The sequence below is a fragment of the Zonotrichia leucophrys genome, chromosome 4 (genome assembly GCF_028769735.1).
Source record: "Zonotrichia leucophrys gambelii isolate GWCS_2022_RI chromosome 4, RI_Zleu_2.0, whole genome shotgun sequence".
Classification (NCBI taxonomy): Eukaryota; Metazoa; Chordata; class Aves; order Passeriformes; family Passerellidae; genus Zonotrichia; species Zonotrichia leucophrys.
In genome coordinates, this window is record NC_088173.1 from 24,462,738 (window position 1) to 24,486,941 (window position 24,204).

Here is a 24,204-nt window from a genome sequence, read left to right on the forward strand (position 1 = left end):
AGTCTCTCACATCCCAGATAAACATCCTAAATCTTAGTGCACAGTGGTGTGAAGGGATGGGCGCTCTTTGTTCCCCCCCATGCAGATACACCCTTGACCACAACAGCTTTCTCAGTGTCGAATCCCAACAGATTCAGCTCTGTTGCACTAGTATTTTGCAACAACAAATATCATGTTGTCACTAAACTTACAAGCAGTTCTAGCAACCAAAACAATAAAAAATTACCAGAAACCAGACCTCAGCCTTTCTACTCACCTCCTTACTGTCTCACATTTTTCCCTTAATGGATAATGCCTTTTTTCTATTTCATTGGTGAGACAAGGGAAAAATTCATTCTACTTCATATTGTTCCCACTAATTCCCACTCCAAAGCCTTCAACATGTTTAAACATAAATCCTTGGAGCTTCTAGCTCTTAGGACTTACCTCTTCCAGTTAAGCAAAGGAAGAGTTAAATCCAGTCTCAGACTCTGTAGTAATTATTCCCTATAACCTCTGTCTATGCTAAGCCTGTCTCACAGAAGGCAGCATGAGATTTACTATCTATGGAATACAAGAAAAAAAAAGGGCAACAAATATTTTTAGTATTTTATTAACCTTAACAAAACCAGCAAATTAAAGGGCGGTCACCTTTTTTGGAGAGGATTCACATTTTAATGGCAGCTATTAATATATAACAAACTATGTACAACTGTGTCAGCCATCAACTGAACACTAATCAATATAATCCAAATCTTCTGGGATTCCAAAACCTTTATCTATTTTGCTCTCTTCAAATCCAAATTTACGCTTGGCCCAGGACTTTATTGAAAAGATGTTATCTGTAAACAGAATGAAAAACATTCATTTTGAGTATTTAGGAAAGCATGAATTTTAGTCTCAGCTACAACAAAATCCTTCCATTTCCAGTATCTCTTGTCTGTATGAAAAAGGTACATGGTGGGGAACATCATTATCAAGTAGATTTAGAACAGAAAACATGAGGCTTTTGTTAATAACCTCCAAAAAAGAGGAAATAATTTACTTAGCACCAAATAAAAATATGCTATCTTTATCTTTTCTTGCTCCTCTTTTACAAGGAGACTGAAAGCTACAATTACAGTGTAAGCCTGCTCTAGAGTGATGAGGTAAGTGTGAGTATGCATAGTTAGTATTTTATAGGTCCTTCTTCAACTAGACACCTACTATGTGACTGTCTACAGCTACAAAAATTTGATTTAAATTTACTGTAAGGTCCTTTCTAGTCCTGCATGTTTGTTCAGACACTATTTATTCGAGAAGCTTTATTTTAGTTAGGACTTCTCTTTTTAGCATCACATTACTTTAACATATACATTTTGTTCAATTTAACATAAGTTTTCACTGCAGCATTTACTGAAACTCATTACGTCATTTTTAAAACCCATAAATTGCAGCATTCCTTAAGAGAGGAAGTGTTCACTGTCTCTGCACAGTTTAGAGATATTTTTTCTTTTCTTTAACCATCACACATTTGGTTTTAAAACTGTCTCTTCAAAAGAAAAATATGCTGCAGCATATAACCAAATTGTCCAATTAAATAGCAAAGTACTTCTACAGGCTGAGGCACAGCTCCTTTACCTCATTCGAAGCCTTGAGAACAGCCTGTCACCAACAGCAGAAAGCCCTGACAACTCCCAGAACATGTAATTTTGTTTCCCCATATGCAGTAAACAACCCAGGTATAAAACAGTCCAAAGATTAAGACAGAGATATCCTGCTGCACTTGGCACAACCAATGATAGCAAGTCCATCAGTAGGAGATCTCTTCTGGACAAAAAATGATAAACAATATTCTAAATAATTCTAAAAAACCATAAGGACATATAAATTGTTTGCTTTTAAAAATGGGAATGAATACAGCAAAGCTAAGCAACAACAGAAAATTGAGTTAAACTTCCATATGAATGTCATTACAGTAGCATTCCTTAAAGCTATGCATCATTTTACCTGTCAAAACTGATCAATTAGTTTGAGAAATACCTACTTTGTATCAACATCTTTCACATGGTAGCAGCAATAAGATTCCACAAAACATTCTACTCTTTAGAAAGAAATGAGCATTCAGAATAGAATTAAACTATCTGAATACCTGGGCATCACCATTTCCAGTTTCTATTGCTTTCCTCATCTTAAGAGATTTTAACTTATCCAAGGAAACAAGTTGCAGGATTTAACACAGTGTACAAGACAGCATCAGAAGAACAAATCTGTTATGGCATATGAAGTATATTCAGTAACAAAACTGAGAAGATGTATTCTTTTTGTTGAATCATAATAGTTTTATAAGTACAATAAATTTTTCTATGTTTTGTTTAAGTGAGGACTATCCTATGTCAAATTCTTATCAAATTTAAAGTTCTTAATACTAAGTAGGCCTTTTACTGAAATTGCTCTAGTGTGAAGCTGTGTCACTGCAATACACACCAGTCCATCTGTTGGCTGCCTCCTTGGCCACTTGGTTTGTTTGGCCTGAAACAGAGAAAAACACCACCAACAATAAAAGCATACATCACAGTAAAATCATCACACAAGGTACAGAACTAAATTTTTATTGATGTCATTTTTATGGAACCACACAATATAAGGAAGTTATTCTACTGCTTCCAAATACTTGTTTTACACTTCTAAGGTTCCAGCAAGCACAAAGCTAGGTTAAAGAAAAAGAGGAGTAAAGAGCATAAAAGATACCATATGAACTACTATAAATTTTAAAAGCATATTTTAAAAACATATTTTAAAATAAAATAACCCTAGTTTGGCTTGCCTAGGGGCTTAATTGTCTTCACCAAGATTTGAACTAGATATATGGCCTAAAGATATCAGAGGCAACAGAGATGGAAAATATTTCATAATCCTCTCTATACATAAGTAAACCATCACATGGGTATGCATGACTCTACACAGATAAGGAGAATGACAAGGCAGCAGTTTATCATATCAATCCAAAAGTTTATGATATAGCTCTGGAATGTCTCCAAGGCTTTGAGAACCCCTCAATGAAATTAAGACAAAATAATGTTTTTGGCAATTAAACTTGGCTTAACACCATTCCAGAACTAAACACATAATAGTAAATTACCATTACTACAAGCAGGTTTTGTATCGTTTCCATGAGACAAAACAACCAAGAAGAATTCCTCTTAGATCACCTTGCTCCCATTAAAGTAAGCACTGAATCGAATTAAGCAGGTTAGGCTGGAACGTGGGAATTTATCAGAATCATTCTGGTTCTCACACCTACATGTAACTTAAGCTATTCCCAGTCAGTCTTGTCAGTACTTGCACGATAATACTCATTTGAATGGTCAGCATGAAACTTGTCTCCAGGGTACTGAGATATGAACACATGATCAGGTACCCATTGTTATACACATTAAAGGAAAATGAAATTATGTTGAAAAATCATCTGCTAGCACACAGGAAGGGAAGTACTCATTACTCCAACCTTAACAGTAATTGATATGAAATATGTTTACATTGGAGTAATTTCAAAACCAATACAGTTTCTAAAACTGGCCTACAATTAGAAAGTTTGAGCACAGCATGAAGAAAAGCAAAAAAGATGAGTAAAACACTGAGGGAAAGAAAATGGCATTTTTGCTTACTTGCATGCATCAGAAATTCAAGTTTAGCCTGAGAGAGGTATCCTTTATTTCCTTTGCTGAGTGCTTGCTGCCATCCCCACTTGTTCAGTTCCACAACTGGGAGCACAGACAACAAACTTGCAGCTAATGGCATTTGGAACAGTACCTAACCCTACTTAATGCAAGTCTGCAGAGTAAGAGCTTCCACTCATCAAGACTTTAAATGTGTGACCTCAGCATTTTTCTAACATTCTACTGTAAAACTTGACAGCTGTATTTGACTCCAAGTAATGAAGTTTGAAGTGAAGTGGAGGAAAGTGGGATGGCATTAAATTCCATAGATCCAGAGCTGTGAGGTGACAGCATCCTGGTGGGGTGGGGGAGCCAACCTATTCCACAGCACTTGTGAGGTCTCAGCAGAAAGCTCAGTTTTGCTGGAAGCAATTGACCAGCACAACAGGGGCAGCATGGTGCCCTCACCCTGCAAACACTGCTCATGTGTGCTAAAATATACATATGTGATCATGTGTTCTGAAAATGTGACTTCACACCTCTGCCAAAGAAAAGGCTGAGGTGATGGCAGACATAGGCTGGACAACAAGTGAGAACTGCAGTCACTGCCTATAACCAATTGTGGCTAGAAATGAAAACATGGTAGTGAGAGCAGGAAGCTATAATGAGGAAATACAGACAGACAGACAGATAGATAGACAGACATATAATCCCCAGTGTCTCATGGCTACAGGTGAACATTTAGCTATCTGAAGACAAGATTTAAGCCCCTTGGGATCAGTCTTAAGTCTTGCCTATGATTCCACTGCATGATCTTGTGTGTCTGCTGCAACCAATACCATGCCTGAAGAGGAACAAGATAGCTGATAGTTGTGGACCTGCATCTCCAGGCACAGACACCAGCCAGGTCTGCATCACTGCCAGCATCTTCCAGAGACCTCACAAGAACTGTCAGAAATGAAGAACTCTGCCCCTTCAGTGCTTTCTGGAACTCTTTTATAGTTGCTTGTTGGGACTTTCATTGGTTGCACTATCTGTATGTACACAAGCACGGAGGATGAGGGAAAGCAAGAGTAGTAAAGCAGACACCCCCTGACACACCTACTTTATGTATGGGTGTAGCTAACTCCAAGTAATGCTACTTCTGACTGCTTGTTCTCTAGCTCACACAGGGGGATCCCACAGCCAGGATGGTTCTTAGACTGCACTGAAAAAGAAGTTCAAGATCTGAAGAGAGCAATAGCATGGGAACTCAAAAATATACACTCCAAAACAGAATCAGGACACCAACTGTGTGAAGCTGTAAAAGGGAGAAACTCAAACACAGCACTAAGAGCAACTGGCTAATTGCCAAAACCATCACAACCACGGAGCCCCAAACTTGGCTGGACTCCTTCTGATCCTCCTGCTCACCAGAGCTGCTCTAACTGAACTTGATTTTTGGCAACTACTAAATAGTACTCCAGAACTGAATCTGCACAAGACAATGAAAGGCCAAATATGTAGTAGAGGTGAGCAAAAGAGGAGGCAACATTTTCCAGATGCTTCCAGGTGTTCTCATTATCATTAGGCTCTAGTTACAGTCTGCATATAGGCTGACAATATATTGCTGTCTGGAAGCTGCAAAACAATCCATTTGTTCAGGACATTACATATTTATTTCACCTATTTGTGTGACAATGAATCAGTAGACTTTCCCACTCCCATGTCTGCAGGATACAAGTCATTTATTTGGCTAAGGCACATACCTGTATCCTCTGCTGACTAATTTCAGGCACATCTGGCATTTTCTAAGAAAGAAGATGGAAGCTTGCATTTTTGTCTCCAAAACTGAACAAAAGCAAACACTGTATGTACAGCAATGCAAGGCCCAGGAGCAGCAAGACGTGAAGTGCTAGTCTGTTATGTCAGCAAAACACACCTGGAAATATGCCCAAAACAGTGAAAGGCTACAGGACAGAGTTATTTTGACCAGTCCTCATGAAAGTTTTTTTTCCCCTCAACTCCTAGTACCTCTGGAGAACTGCAGGGAACTCAAAAAGCCCAGATTCTGGGAACTGAACCATTATCCCAAGCATATTGTGATTGTCCTTCTCACAGGGACAATCCCCTCTACCCCCTCAGAGGAAAGCAAAGGTATGGAAAGGAAGGTCCAGCCACAGTAAATGCCTAAAATGAAAACAAGGGTGGGTTGGAAACATGCTTTTCAATGCAGGGAAGTGGCATTCTACCAGTGACCTGCAGGTATTTTGGAGCAGGCCAGGAGACAGAGGTGACAAACGGGCACATGGACAGATGTCAGAGGTGCACCAAAAAGCTTCTAAAGCAAATGGACAGCACCTGGTGAGGGGTCAAGGCCGGCAGCACAGAACATCAGCACAGCAGTGTTTCTAACAAATCTCAACAGGCATTATATATTGACTCAAATCATTGTAAGGCCACAATGATCTGACTCAGGAGGCCCCTACAGTCATTCTCAGCATACTGCAGAACTACAGCCTCCTCTTTCCTTCTTCCCCCAGATTCTCTCACTTTTTTCACCGGAAGGGGGAGAGAGTTTGAATTAAAAATCCTATTTGCATTCCAAAATTGAATGGCCAAAACTGCAGAAGTCTCAAATATTTCCACAGGGCTAAAATCAATTGTGATAGTAACAACCACCATCTCCTCAGAAACATTTTCCAAATGTACTTTAGGTTCTTCCTAAAAACATTTTTAAGTCTCACACATATCATTACAGGAACACTAAGGATACAGTCATGGAACAGTACTCAAATTCAGATTGTAAAGGCACCATATTACAGTTCTGGTAGCTATAGTAAAAGAAACAAAACAAACCAAACCAAACCAATGGCCAGAACCAGCTCACAACCACCTGAGCTGGCAGAAACGAACAAAGAGCTGTCACTTTCTCTGATCTCCTAGATCCTACTCTGGCATTTTCTGGATAACTTTAAGGACTTTTAGGTCCAGGAACCTCTACTTCCCCAGAATAACAAAGGCTAATTGTATTTATAAAGTTTACACACCTGAGTGCCAGTTTTGACCTACCACAACTAATGCCACAAGAAAATGGTATGGACTTCCTCACTTAAAAGGCACGTGACTGCAGAGGGAATTAGCACCTTCCCAAGGAGAGAGTCACCCATCAGCCTGTAGGGTGTTAGCAGACACATGCAAAATACAACTGCAGCCTTCAGCATGTGGGCAAGGGAGTTATTTTACAGCATGGATCACAATTCCTCTGCATGAAACACAGGGAACAGCTGCAACTGTTCTCAGGGACCAGGGAGGATTATTAGCCCAAAGATTCCCAATCTCTCGTGAAACTGGTCAGGGTAAATTAAGTGCATTAAGTGGATTTGAATTCCTGTAATAAATATGCATTCACTTGGAACTAATTCAAAGATGAAAAATGGCAACTACAGTAGGAACATGTAAACTTGAACCTCTCATGACTCTGGATAACCCTCTGCAGAAGGCAGTGGATAATCATTCTCCTGCACATAGGTTGTCCTTACTTTCCAGAAACATTACCTTGCCGTCATGACAGTTTGTTTTCCTACTTCTCCTGGGGTAGCATCACTATAATATGCTGTGACGCAGTTTCCAAAATTCTTTCCACTAATGAAAACATCTCATGCAAATAAAGATCCCATCTCCAAAGGCCAGGGTAGAAGGTGAGCATAGAAATTATACACCTGTCATCCACAGAAAGTACAAAAGGTTACTGCCTAGTAATTCCTACCCACCTGTCTATTCAAACTGACACCACAGACTCTGGTCAAGAGCCCATGGCTTGCCATTGGAGACTATTTATGGAAATGATGTGATGAAATGGTTTCTTAAGGTCCATACTTGAGTATCCTTGAGAATAAGTAATCTACAACACTGTCAACAGGCTGAATTGCAATGTGGCAAGAAGAGCTCTACAAGAATGTTTTGTAACCCTGTACCAGGCAGATATGTCTATACTATTGGAAATCTTTATCCTCCCCCATGCTTCCCAAACAGGAACTTCCTCTTATAAACAGAATAAAGAGCTGCCGTGTAGAAAAGTGATAGCACATCAGAATTCTGTCAACTCCTCTGAATCCAAAATAACACATCACTCCTCCCCCATACTCCAGTATCCTACACAACACTTTTCCTCATTATGTTAATCAACAGGTCAGAATTCATTACTAAATTCAAGTCGATGTGTAAATATGGTTTCTCATTTAAATGGCATCACAAACTCAACTTTTTATACTGACTTATTTTAGACTCTGAATAAAGTTTCAGCACTACAAGAAAAATCACTGACAGTTATGAATGCTAGCTATTGATCTACAACTATTCTGAAAAGCATAGAACACAATATAAGCTATTTGAGATAGAAAAATACTCAAGAATAGTGATATATGAATTAACAAAATCAGCATTTCTGCTGCAACATCAGTGTATATATGCCTGGAAATGAACCTGAGCAAATAGGTATCACAGTCTTGTCTACCTGGTGAGATGCAGCAGTGCACAGTTAAGCTACTAAGAAGCTGATTCACATTGCTGAGAATATGCTTTTAAAGGGTCTGCCTTTAAAATGTCTGTCAGTGTGTTTGAAAAAAGTGTCAAGTCTCATCAGCAAAAAACTCCCTCTGTCCTGTATGAAAAGGTCACACTGTCAAATTTCATCAGTATGTACACAGGGTCTCCTTGAAACATATCCAACAGAATTTGTCACAATTGCTACCAAAAAGTTCCTCTATGCGAGACATGCTCTGGCACTTAAGTTTACTATACTCATGTACCTACAGAAAAAGACCATTTACCTTTCAAGTGTTGTACTTGAAAATCCACACTGAAATCTTAGTTGCATAACTAAAATACATCAATTTTCATCCAAAGAGCAGAGGGAAGCAAAGAGCTTGCAAAACAGAAACAAGCACACCAGCTTGATTCAGGGCTGATTCAGGTCTCCCTGACACCACTCTGTTTTTCTTGCACTGGACAACTCTTCCTTCCCCACTTCATTCACTAATAAATGCCACACCTTCGGCACAGCTAAAGGAACTTGCACACTTCTGAGCTGCTGAATTGTATTTCACAAGGAGGCCCATGCCAGGGCACCATGGTTTTTGGGCAGATGTGTATTGCAATCTGCTGTGACCTCACGTGCCACAGACATTGTAGAGAAGACCCTGGAAGGTATCGCAAGAGGTTCTCTGGTGTCTGTCACCACAACTCAAAGTATGTTCAACTTTTCCTATGCCATTTCTGAGGTATTTGTTGCCTGTTTTTAAGGTTTCCAATTTTCTGGCCATACAATTTAAGGCTATTACTTTTTTGCCATCTTCTCCATGAACCTGAGTAACAGGCTGTTCCTTTTCTTTTTTTGAGGAGATACAGATATGCACAACCCACTAAGAACCATCTTTTGAGCCCTATTTTTGTAAAGTTTTTTTGTCTCTTAGAATGTGATTGCTCAATGTCCTCTTGCTCTACTGTGAGCACTTAGTTACATGAATATATGAATGCTTTGCAATAAAGTACTAGGCTATATCCAGGTAGGATATCCAACACTGACACTGTGTTACAGCTGAAGCCATGCTAAAGCCTTTAGTGCCACACTTTCTGCCTTGAGCAGAAAGATTATTTTATACATCTCATTGTGGGTTATACCACTGCTTTTGTATCTTAGTGTAGGGGTCTTTCTTGGCACAACAAAAATTCTTATATTCAATTCTGACATCTTTTTTCAAATCCTCCCCACTTAACCAACTGCCTCAGATCATTTGTGTAGCACAATATCCTTGAATACAGGTAACAGCCTTGCACTTGCCATTACCGAATGCTATCCATTGGTTATTAGACCATCTTTGCAGTTTATCATGATCATTTTGAAATCACATTCTGTCCTTTGTCCATGCAGTCTCTCCTAGTGTCATCATCTGCAAATATAACAAAAGAACATCTTCTATTCTATTATCCAGCTCATTAATATAAACACTGAGCAGATGCACATACATGACAGGCCACATTACAGAGCTTCATCAACTCAACCTCCCTTTCTGATACTGAATTGCTCACACATTATAAAGTAGTTTCAGATTTCACACTACTGCTGTTTCATCAGGATTATATTTCCCTACCTTTCTTAAAACAGCGTCATGCAAAACTGACTCAAAATACCAAACATCCCCCAATCTACAAAGATCTCATACAGTGGCAGAGAGAAAACTTCTGTGTTGTTCTAGCTGTTTCCAAATTGGTTTTCCGTTCTGAATTTTTCTCTGATAACCTGCTCTTTTCCGTGAAACTAATTCATATGACATTGAAGTGAGAAGGGAAGAAAAAACATTAGAAATACTGTCAAATGTGCTAACATTAGTCTTGCACTCACACAACCTGCCCTGCAAAATCTTCTGTTAAATGGCAGAGGACAAGCTATCTATATTAAGACTATACAGTCATTATCCAGAAAAACACATAGCGAAAACATAACACACCATCCCATAAAATATAGGAGATATTTTAACATAAAAGATTAGCAATACATTTCTTTAAGCAAGGCCAGGGAAGACATCAGTTTGACAGTCCTGCATGTTAGCAGTAAAGACAATGAACTAAAATCTACAATAGCCTTCCTGATCCAATTTTGCATGTCAAAGTCATGAAAATATATAGGCCAGTACATTCCTTCAAATATCACCGTAACTTTATCAAAATTATCTGAATGAGTGCTACCATACACAACAAACTTAGCAGGTCTAACTCTGGAAGACTGAAGCAAAACACTTACTCCATAAAAGCCTTTTTGTTTCATATATAAATGGATCTATAGATTAGATCCTTTCATCAGGGCACTCCTAAATAGAAGAGTGTCATAAATGAAACCATACGCCAATTCACTCCTAAATAAAAGAGTGTCATAAATGTAGCCATAAGTAGCCATTTTCCATATCACAAATTTTATCAAGTGTCTACCATTCCCAAGCAGCTCAACAGCTTTTGCCATAAGGATTTAATGGCAGAGACAATAAAGCTATTCCTATATACTTCACCTGTGAGCCTCTCACTTTAACTATTTTTTTCTGTCATTCCAATATAAACAAATAAGAAACAAAATAAAGAAAAAGAACAAAAATATATCTTGTGAGTGTTCTCATTTGATTTAAAGAAACAGCAACCTTCCAGAGTGTCAAATTCATTTAAGCAGGGTGTTTGCTACATATATCATCTAAAGATTTGGTCCTCCAACTGCCTTCTTTCTGAGTGTCCAAGAAAAGCTACACTGACAAAAAATAGCTTTTTGCTTAACTAGCTAAAATATAGCTTCATTTTAAAGCAAGTTGGCTTAAGTTGACACTCCCTAAGAATAGTCTGGCTATAATGTGTTTGAGGTATAAAAACACAAGTATGCATAAGTCTAAATATTTAGGACAATTTCTCATTGCAGAGTAACCTCTTATCTGAAGACCAAACACAGAGACAGAGAAATTCTCTGAAATGCAGAGAATAAGTGCCTTTTGCTGAAAGCCAAGTGACCCTTCTGGAGTTAAGCTTTCCAGCTTCAGCCAAAAGCCCCATATTTCACTTTAAGCTTTGTGCCTTAGGTACGTATGCACAGACACTTCTTAATTTGCCCAGTTTGACCTGGTAGCCTTTCACTCATTATTCTTCATGACTGTTATATTTTTCTTTTTTTCTAAGTGCCAAAAGCTGCTCACTCATTTACACAGTCCTGTTGCTCCCTCATTCAAGTTTTTTCAAATCCATTTTCTAACAGTTCCATTCATTGCAGAATTCATGAAAATCCCCTTATGAAAACTCATCACCTGTTCCTAGCTGGTCAGAAGATCCCTGGGTGCTCTTCAGAGATTACCACATGACATACAATTCTGTGAGGTGCATGACAAATGACCATATGTATGAAAGTCTTGTGAAGAAGGCAATGAAAGTCTTCTTCAGATTTTCTGGATGGAAAGAGAGATTTCAAAGACTTCAGGAAAGTCCATCAGTTCCTAACTTGAGCTGACAACTTATCACTGGTGAACTTCAGCACTGGAACGAAGGAAGGGCCAAGGTGAGAATTCTTTAACTTGCTTTCGTCAGGGAAGGTCCTTAAGCCAATACATTACAGCCTCTGGTAATCACAGCCAGATTCTGCTTAGTAAGTGTTTCCTTAGTCAAAGGATCAGCCTTTTCAATATCTGAAATGCAAGCAAGCCTCCTTTGATTTTCAAGATAAAAAAAATAGAAGGGCTGAAGATACTCTGATATTGGCAATTCCATCCAGTTTCTTATGATAACCAAAGGAACTTGGATCAGTAATCAAAGTACACATTGGTACCTCCATTCATTAAGTACCCTGTTCCTTTTCTCAACTTTACTTAACAGCTAAAATTTTAGCATTATTGTATGAAACTATGTTCACATTCAAGTACATTTATTATTCCTCATTCTTTCTACAAACTAAGTTATGCTTAGTTTTCGTAAGTTTGATTTATATTTTATTGTAGTTTTTGAACAAATAATTTAATTTGTCAACCTTCCAAATGAATGAAAAGCCATTCCAAGAACAGTATAGGGAGCAGGGGAAACAAAACAAAATTCTTAGTTTGTTGAGAACAGTAGAGTAACCATGTCCTTTCATAACTGGTGCACATCTATATATACTCTGGTACTCCATGATGAAGGAGGAAAAAAGGCGTGGGTGTGTGAGCTGTGTAGTTTTGTTCTCATTAGTAGCAGATAGCCTGTAAGCTCCATATATGAACATCCATTGTCTACTTCCTGTCATATTCTCACCCAGATTCTCTGGAGAGGAATATATTAAATATATAATACTCTGTAAGATGAGACTCATTATAAAAGGAGTTCTTGTGTTTATAACCATTATTTTTCTATGTACTTTTAAGCAAGTGTCTGATTCATTCCAAGGAAAGTTTAGTTTAACCCACTAAGACTAACTTAAGTGTGAGTGAAGACACAAGTCTAACATCAGCAGAATGACTAATTTCCAACTGCAGACCTCTGTTAACGGCATTGCTGCACAAACTGTAAAACGCACAGCTTGTCTCAGATGCCAGGTGCATATTTCACGGTCAGTAGCTAGGAAATATTCTCCTAATTGGAAACTGAACATACTGTAAAAGGGATTAAAAAAACATTTTCTCTAAAGGCTTCATCTGTACACTATTGATCTTGGTGGCACCTAGACCAGGCTCAAAATTATTTGTAGATTTCCACCTTTCCAAGTGGAAACATTCAAATTTTTTTTAATAGTTTATTAGCTGATACTGCTGACAAGGCTTTTTAGTTTAAACCACCTTTCTGATACAATTTCTGAACAACAATCAATTAAACCATGTGTAAATTATTGGCATTCTGACACATTTTGAGTAAAATTGATGTAACTCATTTTAAAGGCTCTCCATTAGCCAGCATAATCCAATCTTCATTTAATTTCTTCACTACTGTTTCTCTTCTGGGAACAGGAACTATTCCTAGCATTAGTAAGAATGTCCCAAAGAATCTACCTCTTAGTACTAAAGTTTTTGTAACATGAAGTACATCTGCATATGCAACAGATTTTCAAATTGATTTGAACATAAGAGAATAGCTGGGTGTATCAACAAAAAAACCAACCCCCAAACTATGCACTCAAAAAAACCTAAATAAACATTACCTTTTCAGCATTAACCTTTCAGACATTAAGACAAATGAAAAAACTGGACAATACAGAACTCTTTTCTCATACTGTCTATATACCCTGACAATTCCTCAGTTTGTCAAGCTAAAATTTTCTTTGTTTAGAAACATCAGAACTAGAAATTTTTGAAGGACCTAAAAGGAAAAAAAGACATTTTCAAATACATATTACATATAACATGACATTTTCATGGTATTCAGTAAACTCTGGGTGTTTTACCAAAATTTATTTTCACAGAATCATGTAAGTATTAATTTTAGAAAATAACTTGAACTGGACTGGCAGTGAGGCCTCGGAGACCACACATTCAGAGAGTCAAAAGAATAATTATGTGGATATTTGTAGTTTAAAATCATGTCCATTTGAACCCCCTGTCTCTCTTGTTACAGGATAAAAATAAACAGAGAGAGCTAAAGTAAAAAGGCTGACACCAAAATTGCTGATTGTGTTGTATCTGGTAGTTTGCTAATTTTTGAGAAAACAAGCTTGCCTAGACATGTTGAGATCACTGTTTTAAAGGTAAAAGCCTAAGACATAAAAGTTATCAGTAACCAGACATTCTAAAAACATGCTAAATCAAAAAGGAATGCTGACAGGCAAGATCCCAGGCCCCATAAATATTCGCAATCATACCACACAGAAGTCAGTGCAGTCAGTAGGTAACTATTCCTGAGAGAGCTGCCCTATCCAAAGGCACATAGTAACAAAGCATGGCTATTGTGTAAAAACAAGCAAAGGCCTAACAATGTTTTAAAAATTTTAATTTTTCTTATTACAGTGAAAGAACAAGAAGTTTGAAATTCTAGAAATGTTTATTTTACAGTGAACACTGAAAGTGTTTAGCTGTTTCCAATTACAAGCTGACCAGCAACTCAGAGGAAAGTCCCTATCATTTATACACTTATGTTGCCAGACAAACTTTTCTATAAAATTAATTATGAGAAAAATTTTATTAGCTCCTTAACACCTCTCTCTGGCAGGCAGAAAGAATTAAACGTATGCAGCAGGGTAATCTTGATATTGGGTGGAACTTTTTCTCTTGACTTTATGAAAATCTGCATCAACTATGAACTATTGTAAACTTGCACTCTCCATGGCTTTGTTGCCTACCATAACCTTTAGAGAATCTAGCAGCATCATCTCCAACTCTGCACACACGCATACCATGTCACAAAAAGAGACAAATCTCTCTACAATGGCTGCTCTCCCATGAAAATATATCCCACCTACATAGACCTGTCTCAAAGGTGAGAAACAATCTCCATCTGAAGCAGGGTCACAAGTTGACTAGAGAAGTATAAAATCCCACTATTTGTTTGGCTTTTTTTAATTCAAATTATTCTTGTCTGTTTTACTGCCTTTGAGAAATAATTTATTAATCAATGCTAACTCACAGAAGGTGTCTTAAACAACACTACCAAGTGGCAAAGACAAACTTCTGAACTGCAGAGGTCATTAGAAAAAAATTCACATATTTTGCTGTTCTAGATATATTTTTACAATACTGTTCCTGTAAAATGGAATTATCTGATTATATCCACAAGACCAGACTATTACGTAGCTTCCTCTAGTGGTCAGTCCCTAAATCTTGTTGCTTCTGCTATTTACTCTAGTTACTTGTTACACACAAATTCTGTGTTCAAATGCTGTAAATTTGAGAAGGCATTAAAAATTATACTGCAATGTACCTCTAATACAAAAGCCAAGGAAACTAAGCCAAAACTTAGAGCAAAACTTTGGTTAGTTGACACTAAAACAGTGAACTAGCTAAACAGTGAAGTCAGCAAAACCCAGAGTTATTAGTTTTCCCATTTGCACCCTTGTGAATATGCATTATAATATATTTAGTTACATGGTCAAGTTTGACTTTCCCACCATGAGACTCAGGAAGTAAAGACAGATGTTCAGTTTTTAGCTGAGTCTTCAGATATTTGCTATGAATCATTCAAACTTTTGTTTTGACCCTGAAAATTATGTATGTATGTGTGCGTGTGTGCATGCACGTTTCAATGAGCCTTGCTGCTGTGCAACTGGTTTCCTTCTGCAAAACTCTGCTGAGGGTTAAAAGACACACCAAAGCATTCTCCAGATTTGAAAACAGATGACAACTTGATGTAGCCCTGAAATACCACAAGAAGAATCAAGGCAGCTCTCTGTCCTACAGGATGAGAAATTAAGAGGATGAAATTTTACACTGGGCATCAGGAAGATTGCCTTACAGGTTGAAGTCATTAAGGAGGAAGAGAGAAAACCCAAAGGTAGAAAGTGACAACTGCCTGTTACAAAATATATTTTATCGAATATATCTTACTGAATATATTTATTCAACTGTTAAAAAGAGTGTGATTACATAACATAACAGCCATCTGACTCTAAAATAAGGTAGTTAGAAATCTGCTCAGGTGATTTAACTGAAAATAATCCCAAGGGTTATGTTATCTAAATTGTACAGACGTAGAAAATCGTATCACCCACGTGCAGTTTGAAAATCTGTGAATGAGTAACTTTTATAATATGCCATTTTTCTGTGAAACAGCAGCAATAACTTTTATGTCCAGCTGAATGCATTTCATTGCCTAAGATTCTTTATTGCCTTCTTACTTTTGCCTTTACACTTTTCTGTACTCTGGAACCAAAAGAAATCCCCCTCAATCCTTTTTTTTTCTTTCCATCTCTTTATAAAGCCTGTCAATTCCATTCAGCTCTGACAAGGGCATTAACTCCCCAAAACTGACACCACCATTTACTCACTCATACATTGCCAGCAACAATGCATACTGCCAGTGCAGCAATGCCTGACAAAACACATAATGAAGCAGAAACTTAATTTTAAGTTCAAGGACAAAATAATTTTGAAACACTACTGCATATTCCCCTGGGAAGCCTACAGGTAGCTCAACAGTGCTAACCTCACAAGTGCCTTAAATGCTCATCCCTCCATCATAGAAATTCACATGGAGCTTCCACACATTTGGACAAAAAAACCCAAATGCACAACATACAGACAAAAGACAAGGCCATGACTGAAGCACTAAGTATTACATTTCCTTCCCTTTTTTTCTTTCTTTTCAAGACACCAGTCTGCATGTTACCAGCTAATGCAGCTTGCCCTAGCATTGCAGCTGTGATTTGCTCCCTTGTGCCATATTTAGAAACGTGCTCACTGTGACTGTTTCAAAAGAGGCTCTCAAACCATTCTGTGAGATGCTGACTGTAAGGGTACCTCAGCAGTTAAAATACCTGATGTTACACATCCCTCTGCTGTTGGTATCTGCCTAACCTCATTCATTTTTACAGCTGGAACCAGCTGGAATGCGTCTTCTCCTCAGGAGAGCAGGCAGCAAGGGATTTACAGCACAGTAACTAACCTCAGGTCTCAAGTTTACTTATATACTGGCATACCATTACATCCTTGGGGAAAGAAAACACAGCTGACAAAAAATGTCACAGCTCCTCAAAATAAATAATATCTGTCCAAATTTGGAGAGTGCTGCCAACTCTGTTTATGTTCCTGGCTTTCTCTCAGCTCTAAAGCTGTGAACTTTGTTAGTAAAATAAGAAAGGAGAAAGATTTAGCCACATCTCTTTTCAGAAAAAGTTTTGTGCCTGTTTCTCGTCACTTTGTAAAATCATTTTGCCATTACAGCAACCTGAATATGCAGTGGTGCTTGGGTAGCAATGTAAGGGCCTAATAAATAAAACATGAGGGCTGCAGAAGAGAAAATTAAATAAAATTTCATGCATGCTTTTCATTTTTCATGCTAAGGATCAAAATATTAAGTGCATTTCAGTGCCAAATTCTGTATTAAAGTCACTCATAATTCTCTGTATTCCATTAGTTAGAAACTCCAACCAAAACCAAACATGTCAGAGACAGTACAGTCAGTCAAGATTGTGATAACCTACTTTCATGTATGTGACAATTAAGCATCTCTAATGAAATGCTTATGTTTTAAATAGGCAAGACAAAGTAGAAAGATACCAATCTTAACAGCATGGAACTGAAGGCAAATGGGAGCTAGAGACTCCTCCTCCTACACACATTCTAGGGTACAGCACGAGTTGTAGAATTAACATGGTTCTGGAAAGGATGACCCTGATGTTAATTCTAAAGCATCAGAGTATTTCAATTATAGGATTGTTTCTCAACTGCTCAGGTGGTGGCAGAGTAAGCATCAATGAACTTCCTCATGTATAACAGAACAGAACATGAAAAGAAATGGTCAGTGCACCTGTTTTGTACTGCTCAGCTTTAAAAAGAAAAGCAGTTATTCTTTGACTAACTTCTGAATACCAGATTTTAGGCCAAAGAAGTGCAGAACTTTTCAGGCAAAGGATCACTTGAAACAATGCACAACTTACGCATCTCTTCAACCACATCTGGATCACATTCCCTGTATTTGTCTATTTCTGTCTTTAGCTGCTCTTTCTTCTGCCGAAGGGCAGCAAGTTCCTTCAGCAGAGCTGCACGATCCGCCTGAGCATTCAAAGGATGTTGGGAGATAAAAAAAACCTCCAATTATTAAAAACAGTAATTATCACCCAAAGTTTTTTTAAAAATAAAAATATACAATTAAAATTTAAAAGCTGCTTTCACTACTGCTTTCTATGTCTATGTCTATGAACTACTTGAGCATTTTATTTTATTACATAGAATTCTCAGAGATATTAAATGATACTGAATACCAGCTGGAAGGAAAAAAAGTTAAGGCCAAAATGTATCGATAAAAGAACAATTTTCTACTACCTTTAAACCATTGTTTAACAATGGTTTAACAAACTCCAAAGAGATCTCTTAATTATTTGGCTTAAAGGTTAAGCAGTATTTAAGAGTGCTAGTCTCGTAATGAAAGACGGCATTACAGAAAAACCTACCATCCACCCTTCCACAAATTGAGATGCTGTGTATGAACACCCTCTGAATTTGTCTTTTCTTTTGCACACCCTTTAAGAGCAATGGTCTCAAAAATAAATTCATGCATTTATGACATGGTAGTCTTTGCTAAGATTGTACACAATACTGACCTCAAAGATTCTATCGATCAGTAAGAATCTGCAGACACTGACTCCACATGAGCTCTCCCACAGCCAGCTCAGCACATAGCTCTAATTCAGTCTGTAGCTACAAACACTGGAACTGGCTGATATTCAAATAACTCAAGCTAGGGCAGCCTAGAAGAGCCAGACTGCATGAGTTTGTAAGCGATCGAAATTTTACCAATGGCAATCTCCATGGTAACCCAACAGTCTGAGGTCTTTGTGGATTTGGGATTTTGTTTACAGTTGTTGAGTTTTTCCCCCCCAAACTTCCATATTTCCCAGGGCTTTTGCCAACAGTCTGGATTCAGCATGTTCTGAAAATGCAGTATGGAAATGAAAAGTTTCCAGATGCTGAGGTATGGAGGTGAGATGCTTGGAGACCTACATTGCAATCTAGATTTTTTAGGACTTCTTCTTGATGTATAATCAGGAATGAAAATGTTGGAAACATCAGCCAGAACAGGATTTCCAGACCAATAGCTGTCTGTAGGGCAGGTCACATGCTGGAGAAGCCCAAGGCTGAAACAGTTTGGAAACATGACAAGCACAATTATGTGAGAAACCTGCCTGTGATTCCTGATTACAGTGCATTGTGAATGAATGAATAAAGAATTCCCATTAAAGACACTGCTAAAAAGCAGGTTTTAATTGAATTTGTGGAACTGCAACATTAGCAGAGTTTGATGGTAAGGTTCACTCTATTCCTACTAGATAAATGAAACATACATAGGGAAAACCTAGAGTGTTTCTACAAAACAGTTCGGATTTGAAGATTTGGCACTTTCCTACAAAATTCAATTCCTCCTGAAAGCTTCTGGCTATGCATGTTTATTGGAGGTTTAAATCACTTTAGACTGAGCATCTCAGAGCAAGTCAGCAACCTAGAATACCATACAAAGTATTTCTAACTAATATGTTGGTTATGACAAACAGCAAGCCTAGATATATTTTTTCAGTGTTAACAGCTTCAGCAGCAAAGAGCACTGGGCTTACATTACTGCTCAGAACAGTAATTTAGGAAACTATATTACAAATAATTTGAAAAAAACCCAAACCAACATCGAAGTTTGTAGTTACCAGATTTGGCAGTTCAGCACCCATTGGCAACTCTGGTACAGGCCTCTGGGTAGTTCAAATTTTAAGATACTTTTATATCTGAAAACACCTAGAAGTACTACATTAGTATTTACAAGAAGTACATACTCGTAGCATTATTTCCTTGTAGGATTACATTCCCCCCAAAGCAACTTACAGTATCTTCACGTCCAATTTTTGATTTCTCGATGCTTTTTTCTAAAGCCTCTTTTTTCTGACTGCTTTCAGCAAGCTAATAAAGAAAACAAAGAACAAAATAAAACTTTTCCAGTAACATTAAACACAGCTATAAAACATGCATTAATATTAATGTATTTAAATAAACAAGTGAATATAGCTTTTTAAAATACATGTGTTTAAAAATAATAAAATTTTAAAATACATATGTAACTTATGTAATAAAAATAAAGACAAAATAAATACAAAAGTGCCCAAATATAAATCTGAGGCTCCGACCCACAGAGAAGAAATTACAGGAAACAACTTCAACTATAAGAAATATTTATTCCTGTGGCACATAATCTTGTTATATACTGCATGTTCAGCATGGGACTAAAATCCTATTTCATACCATAATCTGGCATCTCTATGTAAAGGACCCCCTAACATGGAGGCTTTGGATCTGATGATTTCCTTGGGTCCTTTTCCAGCTGTCCCAATTCAAGGAAGCAGTGACAAAAGCTGCAGCAGCTCCACCTGCCCAGCTGTGGATACCGGTGTTCCCAAAGTGCGGTCTGCCACCGGCACAGCCCCAATCCCTTTTACATGCTGATGAACAGAAGCCTCTGTCCAAAGGCATGCAAAGCTGTAGCCCCCTTTTACTGTGTGGCCCTTGCACTGTAAGAGCTCACAGAGATCCCTTCCTTCAAGCCCAAGGCAGAGCAATCTCACAGGGCTGGTGTGAATAATACTTCCATTTTTCTGTTACATCAGGAGAAACAATTTGCCAAGAGAGAGCTCTCTCCATTAACCTGCCACCCATCTTGAACCAGGCCTTTCCAGTTCAGTTGGCAGTTTTCCAGAGATACTTTGCAAACTCTTAAGCTGAGCAGGACTATGACTCGACCCTCAGGGACACCATACTCAGCATCAGACAAAGCACCTTAAAATATTAAATGAGATGAACAAGAACGAAAAAAAAATTCTAATAAAAAACAGTTACTGCATTGAAACCAACACAAAAGAGGAAAAAAAGAAACAATAAATTGCTTTTTGAGTACCCTTTGTTTTAGTTTTAAAACGAAAGCACCAATCAGTATACCACTATATCACAGTAACTGTGAAAAGAACAGCTGCCAGAGCTCAGCTTTTACTCTGCTCTACCCCAAGATCCCCCACATGAGTCCTCCACTTCTACATTCCCCTTCTCACTGAGGATCCCACTGAGTGCAAAAGCATTTCCAGATATTTCCTGCAATCTTCAGCCTTGATAATTTAACCGTATCACTAAAATTGTGCAGCTGATATAAATACATACATGCAACACAAACTGCACTCCTTTGGAGGTATAATCACTTCTCAATTTCAATTTAAACTAATGTTTGGTCCGTATTTTCAGAATACTAAATGTAAATGTATGATAAATATCAGGCAGAGCTTACTGCCACGTCTTGAAGATCAGTCATAACAGTAAAAAGAAACTCCATACTGGTGGTCCATAAAGATAAGGATACAGCCCAACTGCAGCTCACTGGGTTTAGTGGTTTCTTTCACAGCTTGATTTAAAAAAATAATTACTCTGTGTTCATGCATGTGTGAGCATGCATACAGACAAAAAGTCTCCTTTCTAAAAGAATGGTTTAGTTTTCTTCAATTTATATAGGAATTATACTAATGGTAAGACATAATTTGAGGAAAAATACGTCCAGCTGTTTATTTGCTGCTCTCAGCGCAAGAAACCACAGAGGCAGCAAGGGTTTCACTATGTGGCTTGAAGTAGACCAACATCTTAATTTTGGTGGATAGTCAAAGAGTACTCCTTCCAGGCTTTCCACAAAATTCTTACAAGAGCAGGTGTGTTAGTCCCCACATGATGCCATACAAACAGAGGTACACAGTTCAGCAGGGGGTCAGTACTTAGATGCAGTTTGCAGTAGTGCACTAAGTCCAGGGAACACAAACCCCAGAGCAAGTCATTTGGCATCTCTGAAGGCAGGATTTCTCTGGAGCAAAACCCACAGAGGACACAGAGAAGCCAAGGAGCTTACCTAGACCCTTATACTGCAAGTGCAAAGAAGCCAATGCTCTCTGCAAGAGAGGTCATAAAGATGCCACTTTCTCTGGTTTTTTTTTCATACTCATTAAGTTCTAAAGGAATGTTTCTGCTTTCTCTAAAATGGATGTTCAGGAGGAGCTCTCAAGGAGTGCAAATCATAAAAGCCAGTTTACAGCATGGAAGCACCCAATGAGGCATCTTATCATTTTCTTGTTCCTCTGTATGCCACATCATTTACTAATGCAAGAAACACTAATGACAAACTATGGGAGATAAAGGAATTTCTTAGATTCTGTCGTATACAACATGCAAGGTTACTGTGCCATGAGGTTAGAAGACCTTCCTTTGCCTAAAAGCAAAGATGATTTTTACATAATTTTATTTAAAATATTACCTTCTTAACTCACTGATTTTAATTGCTCAGGTATTTTCTGATTTTTAAATTATTCTTTAATTATTATTACACTTAACAAAAAAAATATTAAATAAATTGACACTTCAGCTCTTTATGCATTATTTTGAAGTCATGGTAGTTATCCTCTATAACAAATAAATCTGAGGATACAGAAAGGAAGAGCAGAAGGAGGCAAGATATAGAAAAAACCCTATCAGAGGGGAAGGATTCAAAGGGTGAGGAACAGATGGCCAGGGTTTGTACAAAGAATCTATGACTATGAGAGAAGCAGAAAGGCCTGGATGGAGAGGTGGGAACACAGCTGAAAATAACCATAATGAAAGAAGGAAAGAAGCAAGGATAAAGGAGTCAGAGGAAGGAAGGATACACATGATACAATACTTAATTGAAAGGCAAGTGCAAATGGCAAATGACAGTTTATAGGGCATTAAAAGGAAAAAAAAAAAAGCAGAATATGCAAACATTGTGTATGTATGATAGCAGACAACCACATCTGGACAAATACAGTGACTTACTTTCCCACTCACCAGCTGTAGAAAAGCCTGATTGCAAAGAAGCACAGTAGCAAATGGAATATTTCAATCCTTGGAGCAACTTTCCAGGGGAACTGGCAAACAATTTCTCAAGGAACATTAACCACTCTGAGAAATCTATTTCCTGCCAAAAGCAGAGAGACCAGTCCAGAGATAAAGATACTGTGTGCCCTCTATGTTTCTTGAGAGACATGTCTGGGCTGACACTGGAACAACCTTCTGCCACAAGTGTAACAGACCAGCTGTGGAAAAGAAGTACAGAGAGATTCTACTCCACTACAAAGTTTCATGTCTCCTATCTGACTGCTCTGAATCAGCATATGATTAAGCAAGATGCAAGAAAGCAGCAAAAACATTATCTAGGGGAAAGAAAAAGGAGAGGAGACTAAATAATTCAACATTAAGAAGTTAAAAATGTTCTCCACAAGAGCATTTTCATGTTTTCAAAACACAGTGGGAGCCTGCAAGAAGACAGTTTAATGAAGAAAGTAACTAGCATCTATAAAACAGGAGAGTTGGGGAACAATTTCTTTAGTTTACAGACCAGTATGATCAATTAAATGGCCACTAGCCTTAGACACTGATACAATCCCAAGTGCCCACCAAAATCCCAAAAGGGAAAAATCACTCAAAGGGATGATATTTCCTACTCTGCAAAGGTATCACAATGTTTAGCCAGACGTGTGCAGCAGTTTGGGTGTGCAAAGTGCTGTGTGCTGGTGATAGCACTAGTTCCATCAGGGAACTTGGGGTCTGGTTTGTATCAAATAACACAGATTAGACATACTCACATCATTTATAATCTAGTATGAACACATTAATAGCAGGGCTCCCCTTCAGCAAGCCACTGATGTGCATTTAGAAGAGGAATGTTTAACCCCAACGAACAAAGGCAGCAGGTTTCAGTTCCAGTCTTTCTCAAAACCTGCCTGATAAACCTCTATTCTAGAATAAAAAACTACTTTTTTTTTTTTTCTCCAGCAAAAGTTTTTGTTGGTCCTGTGCCATCTGATTCCCTGTTTTTAACCACTCTAACCACCAGTATCCCACAAACATGTAGCTTGTCTCACCAGTATATTAAAATATCTACAAACCCAGTATAAGCCATGCAAACCCAGCCCCTGAGCATGTTCACTGGCCAAGAATCAAGCCAAGGTCTCACATGCTAACCACCAAGAGTGCTCACAGCTGTTAACTCACTGTCATTATGGTCTGAAAAAGAAAAATCATCTGTTTGGGTTTTCTTTCGGCCAAACACTCAACCAAAAATGATATTCAAAACTACTGCTCTTGTGAGCTCCACTCACTGTGGCACTACAGAAGAATTAAAGACATCAATTTTTTAATCATTTCTAACTTGTAAAGTTATTTGCTTTAGGTTTGAAGCTCACTGTGCCTTGTTTCAGGCTAAAGGCAAGGCTAGTTGTCTTTTGGTTAAACGAAAACAGTTCAAGAGGTTTAGGGTAACATTAAGCAGTAGATAGGTGTATTTCTTTTCTATGGGAAAACCAACCTGAAAACCTTAAGTAGAATTGACAGAAGGTATGGAAAGAAAGTACTTCAAAGCATTCCTCTAGATTTTAAAGAAAGATAGA

At 37.9% G+C, this 24,204-nt stretch overlaps 1 protein-coding gene across 3 annotated transcripts in view; it reads right to left on the bottom strand.

Moving 5' to 3' along the window:
• Positions 1-579: 579 nt before the first annotated feature.
• The window catches only part of MND1 (meiotic nuclear divisions 1), a 40,929-nt gene continuing 17,304 nt past the window's right edge, over positions 580-24,204 (bottom strand). For 2 of the 3 annotated variants that reach the window (XM_064712257.1, XM_064712259.1), the window contains 4 exons: positions 19,604-19,678; positions 17,674-17,788; positions 2,446-2,490; positions 607-821 (listed from right to left, as the gene is read on the bottom strand). In XM_064712257.1, coding sequence (XP_064568327.1) covers positions 715-821; positions 2,446-2,490; positions 17,674-17,788; positions 19,604-19,678 — 342 coding nt within the window. In that variant the 3' untranslated portion in view covers positions 607-714. Of the gene's footprint in view, positions 822-2,445; positions 2,491-17,673; positions 17,789-19,603; positions 19,679-24,204 lie in introns of all 3 variants that reach the window. The other variant, XM_064712258.1, reaches the window with a different exon arrangement.